Source organism: Oratosquilla oratoria, chromosome 4, assembly GCF_046742065.1.
Source record: "Oratosquilla oratoria isolate Oo_2021 chromosome 4, ASM4674206v1, whole genome shotgun sequence".
Taxonomy (NCBI): Eukaryota; Metazoa; Arthropoda; class Malacostraca; order Stomatopoda; family Squillidae; genus Oratosquilla; species Oratosquilla oratoria.
In genome coordinates, this window is record NC_134780.1 from 23,051,497 (window position 1) to 23,069,971 (window position 18,475).

The 18,475-nt window shown below is 41.2% G+C and overlaps 1 protein-coding gene across 5 annotated transcripts in view; it reads left to right on the forward strand.

The window, feature by feature from the left end:
- Kap-alpha3 (karyopherin alpha3) overlaps positions 1-18,475 on the forward strand; it is a 66,089-nt gene that overhangs the window by 35,215 nt on the left and 12,399 nt on the right. For 3 of the 5 annotated variants that reach the window (XM_076183636.1, XM_076183641.1, XM_076183639.1), the window contains 4 exons: positions 10,117-10,219; positions 11,442-11,646; positions 16,067-16,242; positions 16,349-16,575. In XM_076183636.1, the coding sequence (XP_076039751.1) occupies positions 10,117-10,219; positions 11,442-11,646; positions 16,067-16,242; positions 16,349-16,575 (711 nt within the window). Of the gene's footprint in view, positions 1-7,540; positions 7,741-10,116; positions 10,220-11,441; positions 11,647-16,066; positions 16,243-16,348; positions 16,576-18,475 lie in introns of all 5 variants that reach the window. The other 2 variants (XM_076183640.1, XM_076183637.1) reach the window with 2 other exon arrangements.

Sequence of the window (18,475 nt, forward strand, 5' to 3'; positions counted from 1 at the left end):
CTTCTGAGCCGAATAAAAATGTCTGGCTTTAGCTAGAATCAAATATTAATATGAGAATGTAGCAGTTACATAATAGGATTTTAGCTATGGAGATAAATAATTTATAACATAGACCAGAACTAAATATATTGAAAAATTTCGGAGTTTTTAATAAGTTGAAAGAAGTACGTTGGCGCCAGATACAAAAAATGGGCGTCTTGACACACACACACACACATATATATATATATATATATATATATATATATATATATATATATAATAACAACCACAATGCACTTTAATTCTAAGCCATCAAAGGCCAGCTTGCTTGAAATTGAAATGTGGTACTACCCAGGACTCGAACCGGGTATCCTCATGACAAGTGCGACAGTGACTTTCCAACTAGGCCATCAAGAGGATGGCTTAGTTGGAAAGTCACTGTCGCACTTGTATGAGGATACCCTGTTCGAGTCCTGGGTAGTACCACATTTCAATTTCAAGCATGCTGGCCTTTGATGGCTTAGAATTAAAGTGCATTGTGGTTGTTAAAATCTATCTCTAATCACTGGGACCCATGCAGTGTTATATATATATATATATATATATCACAACTAACACCTCAGTCGGACGAAAGAAAAAGTTGCGTAAGCGGAACTATATATTTCGATTGCTACCTGCAATCCTCTTCAGTAGTACTACTGAAGAGGATTGCAGGTAGCAATCGAAATATATAGTTCCGCTTACGCAACTTTTTCTTTCGTCCGACTGTGGTGTTAGTTGTGATCTATAAATGTGTTACTACATTTCTCACCTGTGATATATATATATGTATATATATATATATATGTATATATATATGTATATATATATATGTATACATGTATATATATATATATATATATATATATATATATATATATATATATATATATATATTCAAAGGTTAACGAGTTTGAAGCCTACAACCCTCAAGAGAGTAACCATTGAAAGTGCAGGGCGGTCTAGTGAAACGATATCTTAGAAGACATATAAGGAGACGACAGTAGCGCCCCCCCCCCCCCTTTCACCCCCACATAATTGGGAACGTAGTTCCTTCGCTTGGGTGTGGTCTCCGTACCCCAACGAAAGTGAATAAAATTGTCTTGGTTTAGCCAGAATAAGGTGTAGATTACATCATTAAAGCGACGTTGTTGGTCGGGATGGTGTTCGGTAACACTGCCCCCCCCCCCTTACGCCTCTCCCCATAAATCGAATAAAATTGCCTCTGCGTCAACATTAGTTTTGTGTTGACCGGATCACAAGTCGTCTTGCTTTAACTCTAAAGTCGTTTTCTAATCTCTGGAACAAAGGTTGCAAGGTGTGGCATAGTCGTGTTCGGTTCGTTGGTCTGTTGAACAAGACGGCTACAGCGGTGGCGAAGACGACAACCGTGCAGATTCCTAACCGGTCGGCTGGTCATGGCGGTTTTTAGGCAGGCAGGCAGGCCGGGGCCTCGGGAGCCAGTCTCTCCACCAGAATGTCAACCCTTGGAGGAGGTGATTTGACCCAGTCGGAATAGAAATCGACCTCAGTCGATCAGAAGAAAGATTCTTATGTGATATGGTGTAATTATTATTCCTCGGCGAGTTGCGAGTGGTGTCGTCGTTGGTGATCTGAAATGTGGAGGGTTTTCTCGTGATGAATAAAATCGGCTGGCGTCAGAATATGTCTCGATTCCTTAGCTGGAGAAGATCACCTTTCCTTCGCCAGGATAGAAATCCTCAGTGATGACCTGACAGAAACAAGTGGGATCGGATGCAGAACCGGGGCGGGAGGGGGAATTGAATGTTATTCTCCCTCCTTTTGTTGTTGTTGTTATTATTATTATTATTATTATTATTATTATTATTATTATTATTATTATACTTTTTCCGAAACGACAGGGATCAGATTTCTGGTTCATGAATGCCGCCAGCATTGTCGCCGCAAGAGTTGTCCACTGTAGATGACATAATCGAAACACAAGGGTGTAGTACGTCCGTTTAGTGTGATTCACCAATGTCTTGGAACACGTGTTGGACTCGTGATCGACAGCTATTTCCCTCCCGGAAGAGAGCTCAGAGCTCATATATGACCGATCTATAGGTAATGCTGTGACCTTACACGCACACACACACCTCCCCTCCCACGAGAGTTGGAGTAACGACTCGCAGCGACACTGAAATTATTTCAGCCCTGGGCGGGATTCGAACCCGGGCCGCCGTAGTGTGTCTGTCTGTGTGTGTGTGTGTATGTGTTCGTGCGCGCGCCTTTTCTGATCAACTCCGAACCCTGACCACATCCGAATAGAGTTGACTGGCGTTAGCCAGAATCAAATCAGTAGAGTGTGTGCCACCAGAGCGAATACTTGTATAGGAGTTATCACACTGGGCAATTTTTCCTCCAACCTCCGATTAGTCGGCGGTACCGCCCGTCTCCAGAACTTTTTCCGTCTTAAAATCACAATGGCAAACTATTTTGTTTTATCGATAATTTACATAGAATGTCATTTGATATGCAGGAGGAAATTGATTTTCCTCCTGCATAAAATCAGATTCCCTTCCGAAATCTGCGGGCTGCGAATCTGCTCCAACAGTCGGAGGAAAAATGACCAGTGTGACGCCTTAAGCTGGGGCTTGACAGATGGTGGGCAGTTTCATCTTGGGGGTCGTAATCGGGTATGGACAATTAGCCCCATCCCGCCCACTCTCCTCCCCAGTTTTAGGCGAGATCTATGGTTAGTCTTAATCATCACAGTGGGTTTTGGATTCTTGTTAATATTCTTGAACATATCTGGGGCTCTCAGAAAGCGTAACTATGTTGACTTGTATCTCCCAATGCATTCATAGTGTACTTTTTTCCAGCCCCACAAATTCATTTTAAGAATGACACTGACATGTCGACAGGAGTGTGGGCGGGTGTGGGGAAGGGCGTGAAATGGGTGTATACGGATTTCGGCACTTCGTCGTATTCAAGAAAAGTCATGGGGCGCCCAACGTCGTCGTGTGTGTGATGACTATCGTGCAGAGCACCCGCGCACTTGTACTACTACTACCGTCCCACTAACGGACTATTAATAGACAACTGGCATACCGCGATTTGGTGTGTGGCCAGTAACTTGTGTTTTGATATCTATAAATGTTCGGTGTATATCGCCTTTCGTCCATCGGGTCGCGTGGTCATTTTTCTCCCTTCCCCTCCCTCCCTCACTCCTCATCCTGGCGTACACCGAAGACTTGTCATAATCAGGAATACTCGACCAGAGAGAAACGTAACAACACAATCGTAAATAGTTCAGACACACGTCGGAATGAAAGAAAAAAACATGTGAACGTTATAGTCCATATTTCGGCTGCCAATTGCAACCCTCTTCAGGAAAGTCTATATATCGTAATGTCTGTAGGTCGTAACAAATTGTAATTAGGTTTGCACGACCACCACCACTGTTCTCGTAGCGCGTTGGTTTCCTTCTCTCCTCGCACTTCATGGACCCGGGTACGATTCCAACGGGTACACGATGATGGCCATTTGTCCTGGCAGTCAGTTATTATTTTATTTGTTATTATTTGTCTGCTTATCATTTGCTTGATTTTCATTTATTATTTATCTATTACTATTAATATATACTATTAACCTGTTTATTATTGAACTGTACGTATGCATTTATTTTACCATTTGTTATTATAATTTTTATTTCTTTTTTATTTATATTATATATTTTTTGTATCCGACCTAGTTATGGACCAGAAGGTCTCCTGTCGGCATGCTCCGCCTTTGTAATCCTTTGTAATAAGGCAAAGGTGACGACTGCGTCCGTAGCCTGGCATAATCTGTTCTTGACACACGCACAAGAGCGTCCATCCACCTTGGACGTCCCCCTCGCCACACCACAAGGTCACCCTCGAGTCGTAATCCTCTCGATGGTCATGCCATGAGGGGGCTGTGGCAAAAGGATCATTGCGCACGTACCGACTTTTCGCCGTGCACCGTCCATACCACGTCGTGCTCTCAATTAACCATGGGCATCTATGAACGCTTTCACACGTGGTCGTGATGTGTGAAAGCTTCTGTTTTTCATCCATGGTTATATGATAGTACGACGTCGTGTCGTGGACGGCACACGACGAAAAGTCGATAAGTGTGGAACGAGCCCCGTCAGCGCGAGGACCGCCCCTAGCTGAATAGAATCTTCAAGCGTTAGAATTTAACATGTAGTGTCGTAACGAAGAGGGTTAAGCGAGATGACCCTCCTTCAACAGGAGAGGAAAGGTTTGTCCTGACGAAATTTTGTTTCACATACTTAATTTGGTATGCAGTCTGTAGTTTCATATGAAAGTGTTTGTGCGAGAATTCGTTCGTTGTGTGTGGCGAAATAACACCACCGGAATTTTTGTTAAGTCGGTTGATAAAGGGTGAGAGAATTATCATTTGAGGAAATTGTTTCGCACACTTTATTTATGGGGGTTCGTGAGCTCGAGGATTCTTGAATCCTCTTTATTTCTCAAGAATTTCCAATGAATGAAGTCTGATAGTTCTTAAGTTGTAAATGGATGCAGTGATGGAGCAACACGGCACGAGAGACGAATGAAAGCACCATTCATCTAAACACGCCAACTCAGTCTTGCGTCGGCTCAGACAGTCAGCCGATAGCAACCGTTAGCATTTCGTGTGAATTATATATGCATATGTAAACGTTTTTGTTGGTTTGTAGTTTATTGAAACTGCAGGCGCATGCAGTGAGATACCAGTCGTTATAAAGATTATGGATAATATATGATCTCTGTACATGTTTATTGTTATTTATGTATGAAGTGCGTTATTTTTACATGTGCGACTTGAAATGAGAACCAAGAGATAGCTGATGACATTGTTCATTGTTATGTTAATAGGTGTTATTTTAAGCTTGACACATATCACAAACTAGGTTATGTCACAGAAATTAATAAAATGGATCAGTGGCAGCCAAGTTGAAAAATTAAGTTCCACCTAGTACGGGTGCGAAAGACCTGAAGGTGCGCAGTTTTCCCAATAACCGTTTGCCATCTTGCACTTCTCGTGGTCAGTTGTATAACGATATTTGTTTCTACGTTTCTAAATAGAGGTACCTGAGAATCACTTGCTATTTTGTGGATGTAATGTATGTATGTACGAACGTATTTGTATATATGTATACATACATATGTACATATATACATACGTATGTGCATGCACGCATACATACATACATACATAGGTACGTTCGGACAGGTTGGTGCACTGTGAATTGTGGTTTCTTGGCGGTACGTGCTCACTGAAAAATACGCCAAATCATCCTTGGTTATTTACTTTGCTCGTTGACAAAAGTTGTTGCCCAGTTTTCGTAATCACGAGTGAAATAATGCCACGCTTTCTATAGTTGGAATAGCGTGGTCTCCATTTTCTATCTACTTTCATGTCGATAGGTGTGCGTTTCTAAACATGCGATAGTCTCGTTTCGTAAACAACGTATGCTGTTTAAAATTTTACGTCGATCGTCTTTTATTTTCATTATTTTACTGGTAACGAATCTAATCTAAATCGGGTTGCTTCTGTACACGAATTTTGCTTTATTTTGATGGAAAGGAATTATAATTGTATAATTTTCAGTTTTCTATATTTTCTTTAACTGTGTCATGCCATTTGGATTTTTTTAATATAGGATACTTAAAACTGTAACCCATAACCTAGTTGTAGAAAAAAGAAAATTGCTGCTCTGCAGCATTCGATCGATGTTGAGCTTCGCGGAGTAGGATTGTCCGACGCTTGTATGATTGAAATAATTGATCACTGGTCTTTATTGGGTTGACAGGGATTGAAATTACTGTAAACTACAACCCACTTGGTTTATACTCAGTTTTAATGAAAGAGTTTTGGGTTAGTGATCTGACACATGCACGCTTGATCTACACGCTCTCTCTCTCTCTCTCTCTCTCTCTCTCTCTCTCTCTCTCTCTCTCTCTCTCTCTCTCTCTCTCTCTCTCTCTCTCTTTCGAACACGCACACTTACTATATCATGAGAAGAGTAAAAAGCGAGGAGTATTGTCGCTTGTTGCATGAATGAAGCAGACTACCTGTGAGCCAAGAGTAGAAATTTTATTTGTACAAAGTATTGGAAATGAGTAATAGTTTAGGTATGCCACCCTTGGACTTTTAACTCGAGAAATGAATTCGTTGCAAAGACAAAGGAGAAAGGTGTGATAATGTTGATAAGTGACATGACAAACATATTTATAAGATTATGTGAGAGACGTATTGACTTCTGCAGAACATTAAAATGTTTTTCACGGTACAGAAGTTAGAAGTAGCCTCACCGTTTATTATCATCTCTAACGCCTTGTTCAGACATCTCCCCCACCCCCCTTGTAGGTATCCCTCTACTGTCCCACTCTTAGCTTGGACGACCTCCCCCCCCCATCCCTTTCCTCAAACCTCCTCACACCCACTTCAACCCTTTGTAACCCCCCACCTCCCTCAGTCCCTCCACCCACTGTGGACGAACCCACCGACCTCCCCCGGAGACACATGCAATCAGAGCAAACTGGCCTCCAACCTCAGTAAACTCGTTCGTAACCCATTCCCAACCCCTCTGGTGTCGCCGCTTGCTGTTTCTGGGAGTTTTTCTTTCATCATGCAGACTGTTTCCGTCCACCACTTCTGACCACACCGATCCACTTGGGATCAACAATGCCATCTTGTTCATTAAGCCTCGTTTACACGGAGCAAGTTGAGAGGCAAGTAAATTCGTTTAAGTTATTTGAACTGGAGAGGAAACTAAGCGAGCAGGTACATGTTCAGGTCACTTGTCTCCGACTTCGTTTATGTGAACATATACTTGCTCACTTTCCTCCTTAGTTCAAGTAACTTGCATACTTGACTTGCCTCTCAACTTTCCCTGTGTAAACGAGGCTAGTTACCATATTTGAGCCGTGTTCGTACGTGCTTTCCTTTACAGGAAAATTTTGCGTGAGCCATGATTTTTTTTCCAAGCGTGGACCTACTGTAGTTAACTTAGTTTTCACGTTTTCCAATTGAATTTTTTTTCTCGTATATATATTATTAGAGCTTTGTTTTTCCCGCCCTAATATCTTGTACTTCACTATATCAGTGTGATGGGGAAAAAGTACAAGTGAAACGTAACATTGCTTGTCACAGAAATATTTTGAGTAAGGTAGTAATCTCGTAAAAGCGGGATTTATTATTAACATCTCAGTAACTAAAAAAGAAACGAGACGTGTAAGAAAAAAAACGTAATAGATCGCCATATGTTAACGTTCACTCGTCACAAGTCTGCGAGAAAATGTCTGATGTGATGGGTAACTATAATAATCAAAATAGAATAAATCAATTTTTATTGTAGAGAAGAAACATTTATGTAAATTATTTAAAAATTCTTGACATTGATATGTATTTATCATGTTTTTCGTTTCTGTAATAGACGAAAAATGCGTGGAATTGTAACCTCACCCCAGACCATTGTAACCTAACCTCCCGACCATTCCATCCTCTCTCCCAATCACCACAGCCCTTACCTGACCACCTCGACAACCCCCACCCTCCCCTGACCATGCCAACCAACTACAAATCCTCTACGGTAGCCCCAGAGCACCATAGAAGACCGCCGGTGCAACCATTGCCGTGAAGAAAATGCCGACCTCCACCACTACCTGAGCGATTGCCCCGCCACCTCTTTCCTCAGACGAGGACCACCAGCTCCCCCTGAAGGTCTTGTGAGCCGCCTCCAAACCCCTATGAGCTCCGTCAGCTGCTTGAGCGTCCACCGCCGCTCTAGCAGCCGCAGCTTCTCTTTTCTACTGCCCCCTATCACCCTCTCACTAGCTATACTATTCCACCTCCTCTCCACAAGGTGTGTCTTACGTAAACACCACCGCACGGGCTCAAACAAAGCCCGTGGGAGTGATTCTTCACTCCCGAACTTCGGGGAAAAAAAAGGTAGCGCCCCCCCCCCCCACACGGGCTCAAACAAAGCCCGTGGGAGTGATACTTCACACCCGAATTTTTTGAGAAAAAAAAGAGCCCCTCGCCCCCCACTGTGAACATTTACTCGTTGTCAAACACATTTCTATTCCACCATCACGCAAATACGTTTTTCACTTATTTCTTTTTGCTTTTGATTCTTCTTTTATTCTTCCTCCTCCTCTTCTTCTTGAGTGGTTATGATAGGTTATATTAGGTTAGGAGGTATTGGACAACATAAATTTCATGTTAGATATTCATGTTTCTGTGGTCTTGTCCCCATTTACAGCCTTCTTCCCATTACAAACAGCCTTGCCCACTCACATCCATCAAAAACCACCCCTCCCCTCTCCATGATAAGGAATTGTGGTCTTCTCATCCCTATTCTCATTCCCCTCACTCCCTGATGCTCCAGGCATCATTTCTTTCCTTGAGGATTACTACATATCCACCTTCTCACTTTTCATAGACACCCTTCTCTGATTCCATCCACAATGACATCCCCTCGTGTTGTCAAACTACCCTAACCACTGTCATTTTTCCTCTTACTGTTAGATTCTTCCACTCCCAGATTCCTCCACCCAGTGTCAAACTTCTGTTGTCACACTCTAGGTCTCGGATTCTCCCTACAACCGTCAGACATCCCCACCAACTTTGACACCCCTTCTCACCATAAGGCGCAATTCACATTTGTGATTCGAACTGCAAGTAAACTGCAGTGGTATCACACAGTCAAGGAAAAACTGCACATTCATGTGCGAACGCCTCCATTGACTTGCATTGTAATTGAACCACCGCAGTTCAAATCTCATGTATGAGCAGGGGCTTAGATACCCATTCCCACTCTTAGATACTTCCCAAGTTTAGGTGCTTCCACCCACTTTTTTCCTTTCCATTCTCAGGCTCCCCCTCCCCTATTCTTGGATGCCCTCCTTCTTATAGGCTCCCTGTCCAGTCTCAGGTGCCCCCCCCCCACTAGTGTCACATGTTCCCCTACTACTGTCAGGTATCCCATAGTTTTATCAGACAACCCTTCCTGCGGTCAGACATTCCCTCCCATTGACAGATATCACTTGTACTTCAGACATTTCCCACTTTAAAACTTCTACAACATTCAGGTACCCCCTCCCCACACACAGATGTTCTCCCCCTCATGAACTTCCAACAACCCAGAACTCAGTTTATTCAACCCTAGATACACTTGGTACACAGCTGACCCACACCTGAATGCTTACAATGTACTCCAACTTCTCTATTTGCTTACTTGTGACCACTAACCAGATAATAGAAAAGCAGCTAATTTAGTGAGCATCTTTCCATTAAACCAGGATATTCTGTTATTGATTTTAAACTTACTTTAAATCAGGGTTCTGCTGAATAGGGATTCATTAAATCGGACTTCCACCATAATTCCAACCATTGTAACTATTCACTATATGTGTATGATTTGATGGTGTCTGGACACAATCCCCCCGACAAAATCCCTCCGGATAATATCCCTCCTGGACAGAATCCCCCCCAAGACAATATCCCCCCTGGACAGAATCCCTCCCAGAGTATATATTTATGTATTTTAATATATTAATGTATTTTAATATATATTCTCATATAATATTTGACTATATGTGAGTATATGTTTATGTATTTTAATATAATATTTTCATATGTTTGTAAGGTGTAATAGTGAAGCAAAAAAAATGTTCATAAATGATTTATTCAAACAAGTATATAAATGTCTGTACTGTATTCATTAGCCCCTTGGTAAGGTAAGGTAAGATGTTAATTGTGATGGTATATAAAGGGAGAGCTGCTAATCTGAATAATGGGGGATTTTGTCCAGCCCGCTCACTTTTGTGGAGGGATTCTGTCCAGGAGGGACATTGTCCGGAGGTATTTTGTTTGGGGGGATTGTGTCTGGGAGGAATTATGTCCCAGATCCAATTTGACACCCTATCTGCCAAACTACATTTAGTGTACACCAGTGCAAGATTTCTTAATTTGCACTAGTAATAAATTTTGCACTTGTAGGTACGTTGATCTGTTATGTTTTTGTTTAGGTACTATAATTTAACATTCATTTATATGTAACTTGCTTGTATAACCAGATTTTTTCTTGTCATGCAGGAAATGAGACGGCGAAGAACAGAAGTTACAGTAGAATTAAGAAAAAATAAAAGGGAAGAAACTCTTCTTAAAAGAAGAAATGTACCTACAGCTGATTCCACAGGTAAGATTGAGGAACTTTCCAAAGTATTGAATATTGATAGGCTAGTTGACTATTTTAAATTATTTTACTGAGGTAAATTTGAAAAAAAAAAAAAATGCTGCAATTTTGTTCTTGTGGGAATGTGCTATAATTGGTAAATCAGGGATTGGTGACACCTGCAAGTGACTGTCTTGCAAGATGGACATCAGAGAAAGTCATCTTTCTGATGCCCAATTTCAAAACCCGTCAGCCCCCTCAGTTCTATTCTAAGAGACTAATACTTTGTCTCTTGATTGGACCAAACTCTTTCAATTTTTATTTTATTTCCTCCGCTATTCCACATAGTGAGAACTGACACCTAATGACTGCCCCCTTTGTCCTACCACTATGATCTGGTGACATAGAAACTATCCCATTCTAATACAATACAGACAACATTCCAAACTTTCCTCCTGAAGAAATCTATGGGAAGGCCCAAAGGCTGTTGCCAACCACATTAGAGTGGCAGGCTTCCAGTATGTGGAACTCAAAGGAGCAGTTAATACTATTGTTAAGTCATTGTATATGTTCTGCTCTGGGTTTGGGGTGGAAAGTCACACACACACACATATATATATATGTGTGTGCGTGTGTGTGTGTATTTACCTATTTGTAATATACGGGAGGGGAGCTCTGCTCGTGGTGACCCATCTTTGTATCTCTCCGCATCAAGTTTTATCTTAAAATCTTGTATAGTGTTTGCACCTACTGTTTTGTTGTCTAATTTGTTCCATGTATTAATTGCTCTGTGTGGGAAACTGTTCCTTTTCAAGTTTTTTCTATAACTATCTTTTTTCAGTTTTTTTCCGTGTCCTCTCGTTTTACCGTTGTCCCACACTAACTGTGTGTGTGCGTGCGTGTGTGTGTGTGTGTGTGTGTGTGTGTGTGTGTGTTAAATAGCATTGGTAATAATATTATTCCTTGAAGGATTTCATTGCACTGACAAATAGTCGTTACAAGATACTGCATTTTCTTCTCATTGTTGCGCATTTCAGGAGTGGAAAGGGTTTGTTGGTGAGAGTAAAAGGGGTGAGGATTTGCCTCTCCCTTGCTAAGCCACCTCACACTGTGGGTGATAACTGAGTGGGGAAAAAAATGGATATCGGTATCTAGTGGACTTCAAGTCCAGTACTTCCTTAGTGTATCTACAAAAAGCATTTCTAAAGGTAATAACTATTATTAAGTCAGTTTTTATTTTTTACAGATGATGAAGATGTTGACAAGCAGTTAACTGCTGACAATTTAGCTCTGATTGTATCTAATGCTGGAAGTGAAGATCCTGCCTTGCAGTTATCTGCAGTCCAAGCTGCTCGAAAACTTTTGTCGTCAGATAGAAATCCACCCATAGATGATTTAATTCAATCAGGAATACTTCCTATCCTGGTTAGATGTTTAGAAAAAGCAGATAAGTAAGTACCTTGAGATTTGTCATAGCTGAAACATAATAAGAGCCTTGATTTAAATGTGCTGTATTATATCTTTTGATTAATGTTATCAAGACATATAGAAAGTGTAAGTGTACTTACTCAACCAAAGACATTAAGTTGTGATTGTGGGTTTAATTTACTTATAGTACATACAGCTATCATCATAGGGTAAGTCTGTAGAGGGCATGTGTAGTTTTTTTGTGAGTAGTAGAGCTTGTTTAACAATAGGGAATGGAAACAGAAATTGGTTTGAAGTGAAAGTGGGGCTGGACCAGCATTGTGTAATGTTACTATGGTTGTTCAATGTGTATATGGATGGGGTAGTGTGTGAGGTACTAATGACCTTGCTGTGTAGGATTTTGGAGGTAGCAGTGAGAGGGAAAGGAAATGGTAGGTGGGCCAGTTGTTTGTGGGTGAAACTGCACTCGTAGCTGAGCTAGAGGATATAGACTAAAGCAGTTAGTGGTGGAGTTTATGTGGGTATTTGAGAGAAGGAAACAAAGTAAATGTGGGTAAAAGTAAGGTAATGAGATGCACAAGGGATGATGGTGACAATGAGTTGGAGGTGAGTTTAAAAGGCAAAGGCTTGGAGAAGTGGAGGTTTTTAAGTATTTGGGATCATGTATCAGGGAATGGAAATGAATTATGGAGTAAGAGAAGTAAGTAACTTGGTGGGAGAGTAGAGTGAAAAGGGTTATGAAAAATTAATATTGGGATAAATGCTAAGAGAAGACAATTAGGGAGTAATAGTACCCACTACACTGTACAAAGCAAAAACTGAGTTTGAAGGAGGTAGAAAGGAAGAGTCTAAATGTGTTTCAAAAGAAGAGTTTAAGAAGTAGGATAAAGATTGCAAGAATGGATAGAATGAAAATTGTAGGGGTGAAACTGGGAGCAAGGGTGGAAAGAGAGTTGGCAGATAGGGTTATTAAAAAAATGCTGTGATAGTTTGGGCAAATGGAAAGGGTGAGTGAAGAAAGACTATAAAAAAGTGGAAGGTGGAGGTGGATGGAAAGAATTTGAAGCGAAGCCCAAGAATGAGGTGGATGGATTGGTGTGAAAGGGGCACTGAATGCAAGAGGAATATCTGTCAAACAAGAAAGGGAGAGGGCTAGAGACACGTATGAGTAGAGGGTGGCTAAGTGTATCAAGAAATGTGGCCTGAAAAGATTTATTTTTTTCATTTTTTTTTTTTTTTTTTTATATTTCTTGAGTGGACAAGGGGTTGAGGATTGACATATAATGAAGCAGTGAAGGTAAACCAGCTTTGGCTGTTGGGCCCTATTCTGGAAGTGTTTTGTTTTTCTTACCTCTGACCTGGGCAGTGTGATAGGGAACAGGGATGACCTTTCATCCATGATGGGGACACTGGATTTTTGAGAGAGTGAGAGCGATAAAAAGTTGCATGAAAGTGTGATTGTATCTAAAACATTTTATGGAGGAGAATTGGAATGTAAAGAAGGTGCAAAGGAAAAGTTTTGTAAAGTAATTGAGAAGTATGATAAGTATTTTAAAGATTTATAGAGTAAGAAATATGTGGGTGAGGCAGAGAAAGGGAAGCGGGGAGGGAGTTTTCATAGATAGATCACTGCTGAGGTGGATTAGTTTTATGGAACTAGCTGATGACATGAAAAAGAGAGAGAGAGAGAGAGAGACCCCCACAGCCAGCCATCCAGTATTTCTTGTTGTAGTGTTTCATTGAATGTGTGAAGAGGATAGTGTAGAATAGTGGTGTATAAGGCTCTGAGATAAGGGAATAGAAAATGGGAATGGATGTTGAAAAGTATATGCATAAATACATTCATATGTTCATGCATACATATCTAAAGAGCTTTTCTTTCTTATGAGGGGGTTGACTAAGAAAAGGTAGATGTGGTTCAGTTCTCCCATTCAGATTTATGTTTGGGGCTATGAAACATCCAGTCAGAATGGATGGCAACCTCCATACTTGTGCCGCATAAGACAAAATACATCCTTTTCTGCTGCCCAATTTGGGAGCTGTGGTAATTGTCTATTAACAGTTGTATTGGTTGATTGGTGGCCATTCCTGGTTTTCTAGGGGCTGCAGGAATCCTAACGAACTGCAAAGAAAAAAAAGAAAGAAAAATTAAAACATTTAATTGATATGGAATGAAGGAGTGTTCTGTTTGTTATAACCATTCTTTTGGTTTCCAGAACTTAATTTTTTTTTTTTATGAAATCTTCTCTCCCTTGTAAATCAATCTTACTTTTAGACATGATCCTAAGGTAAGTATATAGTTTAGATTGTTATGCTTCCATTCAAGCGCTTAATTTTTTCCTCCATTGTCTGCTGTTGTGAGCATAATTCAAACCATATTTCCATGATAAAGTTCTTAGATTAAACAGGGGTTTGTCAGGGTGCAGTCCACCAAATTAATTTGGTTTTAGCTCTGTGAGTACAGTCTGCATCTTTTGTCATTGTAGTAGCTACTTTTGCCTAGGGGTGGTTTTTGTTACATCAACTGAAGCAAATATGGTGGGGAGCAGGGATGATCATTCATCCATGAAAAGGTAAGATGGGAGGGACAATTATTGGGTCTTTTGTATGGTTGTAGGTTGGGTGCATGTTTTGACTTGGCTATCCCCCATAAAGGGGGGGAAGGGCCTTTTGGTGTATGTGTATATTTCTCAGGGAAATTCCAGGGTATTTTAATCTGCTGAGGGAAATGTCCTTTTCAAATGGGTCATACCTATCCTGGTTAACCTTTTAGGATAATTTTTCTTGAGCTGAGGTGCTGAAATTAACTTTAGGGAGTGATGGAAAAAGACTTTAGTTATGTGTACTACAATGTTTAAGGTATTGTACTGTCAGGAAGGTACTATATATAAAGTGTAACAAATGCTTGTATTCCCAATGTCATGATAGTAATTGTTGGCTCAAGTTTCACTGAGTGGAAAACCCACAATGCCACAGTGACCAGCAACAGTCCTCAGGCCCTTCTCCAGAGATTTCTCCAAGGAGAAACTTTGGTGTGTAGAACTGTTTCCATCATCAGCTGAGAGTAGTAGGAGGATGAGGGGATCAGTTGCTAATTGTCAGTTCTCCATGTATGAATTGATAGAAGAAATCCAGTGGAAGTTGATAGAGAGATATCCTGGCCCCCAGTCTGGGGACTGTGTCAGCCTGTCAGAGCTGTACCACCTGAAGGCAAGAGTGATGAGTTTTGAAGATGGGCAACTTTGCTGTCCATCTTGCAGGACCACTGCATGCAAATACTTATCATTGGTCCCTTTGATTTGAATAAGATTGGAAATAATCAGATCTTGTATTCATGAACAAAAGATGAAGATACCTTAATTAAGGGGGTGGGGGTATCTAGTGTTGTAGATAGAAAATGTTTAGAGAGGTTACTGAATCAAAGTAACAATAGAAATGAATACCAAATGAAATATAGTAGTTCAATTTGGTATTTTAACCCCCCACACACACACACGCACACACACAAACTATATTAGCTGCTTTGATTGCCTCTATTTTTAAGGATGGTGGATATGGGAAATTTTTCCATACCATATTAATTGACCAGGTCTAAAACACATAGTCCATTTTGCCTCCTCCTTCTTCTTTTTCTTCTTCCTCATCTTTTTCTTCTCCTTGCACACCCAAGTAATATTGATAATGGTAAATCACTAGAAGTTGAGCTTATTTACAAAAATTTTACTCTTTGTAAGCTGGCAACATACTGACCCTATGACCACTCTTGGAGTGATGTTAAGATGAAGGAATATTTTTGTACAAGACAGTCGAACATTATGTGATAATTCAAATAGGTTCTACAGAATATGGGTATGGGATGTGTGCACAAGGTCTGTTCATATTGGTGTGTGTTTGTGTATGTATATATTGTAAATGCTGTATATGTATATATATATATATATATCAAAAGGCCCTTTTTCCTTTATAAGGGATGACCCAGCCATGACAAACTCTCCCAACACCTGAAAACACCCAGCACTTCTTAGCTACCAGAAGAGGCTGGATGACTGCATTGTGAACAGCTGCCCAGGATGTAACACTTCACCCCATACCATACAACACATAATGGAAGACTGCATTATACACAATCATGCACGCAAACAACACAACATACACTCTACAAAGGATTTGTGGGAAAACCCAGTTTCGGCTGTGGCATTCCTTGGGGAGACGGGACTGCTTGGACAGACAGTCAAGGAAACGACAACAACAACAACAACATCTGAAAATGACAATGCATGTCTACTGTTTGTTATTGAAGCTAATGTACAGTAAATCAAGGTTCTTTTTATTTAGGCTCTGTGACCTTTGTTAAAGATTTATATTGTGATATGTGTTTATGAACATTTTATTAGATAGATAATTGGGCTCCTTAAACAATGTATTAAAACCATGTTATATCAGTAATGTTGTTGGCAGCCCTTCCCTCCAATTTGAAGCTGCATGGGCCTTGACAAATATTGCTTCTGGAACCTCCCGTCAAACCCAGGCAGTGGTCCATGCTGGGGCTGTACCTCTGTTTCTCAAATTGCTTCAGTCATCAAGTCAAAATGTATGTGAACAAGCTGTGTGGGCTTTAGGTAAGTTGTGCATGCCTTTGATTCCACGAGGTATTGTTTTTTGGTGTTAAAAGAAAGTTATTGATAGTAAGGCTCGAGGTAATGGTCGTTTATTTTCATATTACAGGTAACATAATTGGGGATGGTCCGCAACTTAGAGATTATGTTATATCTCTTGGTGTAGTTCAACCTCTACTTAGTTTTATCAATCCTGATATCCCCATTGGATTTCTTCGAAATGTAACCTGGGTAGTAGTCAATTTGTGTCGGAACAAAGATCCTCCACCTCCACAACAAACTATCCAGGAAATCCTTCCAGCCCTCAACATGCTTATACATCACACTGATACTTCAGTAAGTGTTCCTTTTACAGCTGGTGATTTCATATTGATGATACTCTTATGATTATCAAATAATTCCGACTCTCTTATGATTATATGTATGAAAGATTTTGAGTTTGGTGAATTGTGGTTGTTATATGGAGATAGTAGACCTTTATGATTATTTCACTTGTCAAAATATAGAAACGAGTTGGATAACAATGGGTATTTTGGAATTCTCAGTGTTAGGCACATACAGTGCTTGACAAAAGTGCTGTCCCCCCAGGATGATGCAGACGACTTTTGTCAAATCTGGAAAGACCCATATGGGTGGCATGGCTTCGTGCCAAAAATTCTGTTCACTGACAGTGAGCTGGGAAAAGGTGGAGCTTATTAGCAGGCCAAGAATCAATCATGTCAGTCATTGTTGTGTTGGTGAGGAGGGAGGTTGTGTGCTGTGATCCCTCTATTCAGGGCCCCCTCTTGAACCCGACTGCGACATCTTCTGAGCCACCCTCTGTTACCAATATCAGGAATACTAAGGACCTGAGTGCAGAAAGTATAGCCCAGATAGTTGCCTTCAAGAAATCTGGCTGGCATACATACGTTTACCAAAGGGTTTTTACCCTCTTATAAGGGAGGTGGCCAAAAACAAAGGCATAAAAACCACTCCCACCCATTCCATCCCTATCACACACCACTCCCCGCCACCCTCTTCCCTCCCTCTTATCCTGGCTCCTCCTGGATGACAGGTCATCCCTGCATCTTGTCCACTGCCCTGGGTCAGAAGCAGTGTCGCAAGACACAGTACATCCACAGCAAGGCCACTTCATTAAATCGGTGACACCCTTCATGCAGAAAAGGAGAAGACTGGGAGAAATCCCTTCGGGCTGCATCAAATTTTCTCACACACTCCCTCACTCCCCATCCCCCACTGATTCCACCTCATGCATCACAATATCATCCATATACAACCATTCTCCATTCACCCCTATCTTCTGTCCTCTCCTGTCCTTCCTTAACAGACATTCCCCTCTTCCCCAAAGCCCCTTTTACCACATCCATCCATCTCATCCTAGGTCACCCCCTCATATTCACTCCTTCTACATCTGCCTTCCACACCTCTTTTACTAGTCTTTCTTCACTCATTCGTTCCATGTGACCAAACCATCCCAACACTCTTTCATCCACCCTATCTCCCAACTCCCTTTCCACCCCATTCTCCTCCTCACCTCCTGGCCAGCAAACAAAGGAAATTGCCTCTGCAAATCAATAAAACGCTTCTTCACTGAGCAGTGGCTCGTGTACCCCCAGTTGGCAATATGGCGGTTAATGTTTGTCACAGAACACTCTCCAAACTGTTCTGGGTTCTTTTCCTTCACTTGTCTGGCTGTCACACATGGGTAAGACTAGTTCATGTTTCACAATAGTTTTAGCCAGATCCCCAGTCATTTTAGGCCTCCCAGACCTCTTAATGGTAGGAATCTGGCTGCCTCCCTTGTGGGTAAATTTGGAAACCCGGTGGCAGCTGGTATGAGTATACATGCCAACCAGTTCAGTAATTTCCTTCATTTGCCAGCCACATTTCTTGAGGGCAACTATCGGGGCCATGGTTTCTGCACTCAGATCCTTAGTATTGCACATAGTGGAAACACACGGTGGCTCTGAAGATGTGGTCGGGTTCAAGAGGGAGCCCTGGATGAAGGGGTCATGGCACACAACTTCCCTCCTCACCAGCAAGACAATAACTGATGTGATTGATTAATTCTTGGCTCATTCACTGTAGGCAGATAGGATTTTTGGCACAAAACCATGCCACTTGTATGGGTCTTTCCAGATTCAACAGAAGTACTGTCAGCCTCACCCTAGGTTGACAGTACTTTTGTTGAGCACTGTAAGGGCAATGCATGGTGTGCAGTATTGAAAGTGCTTTT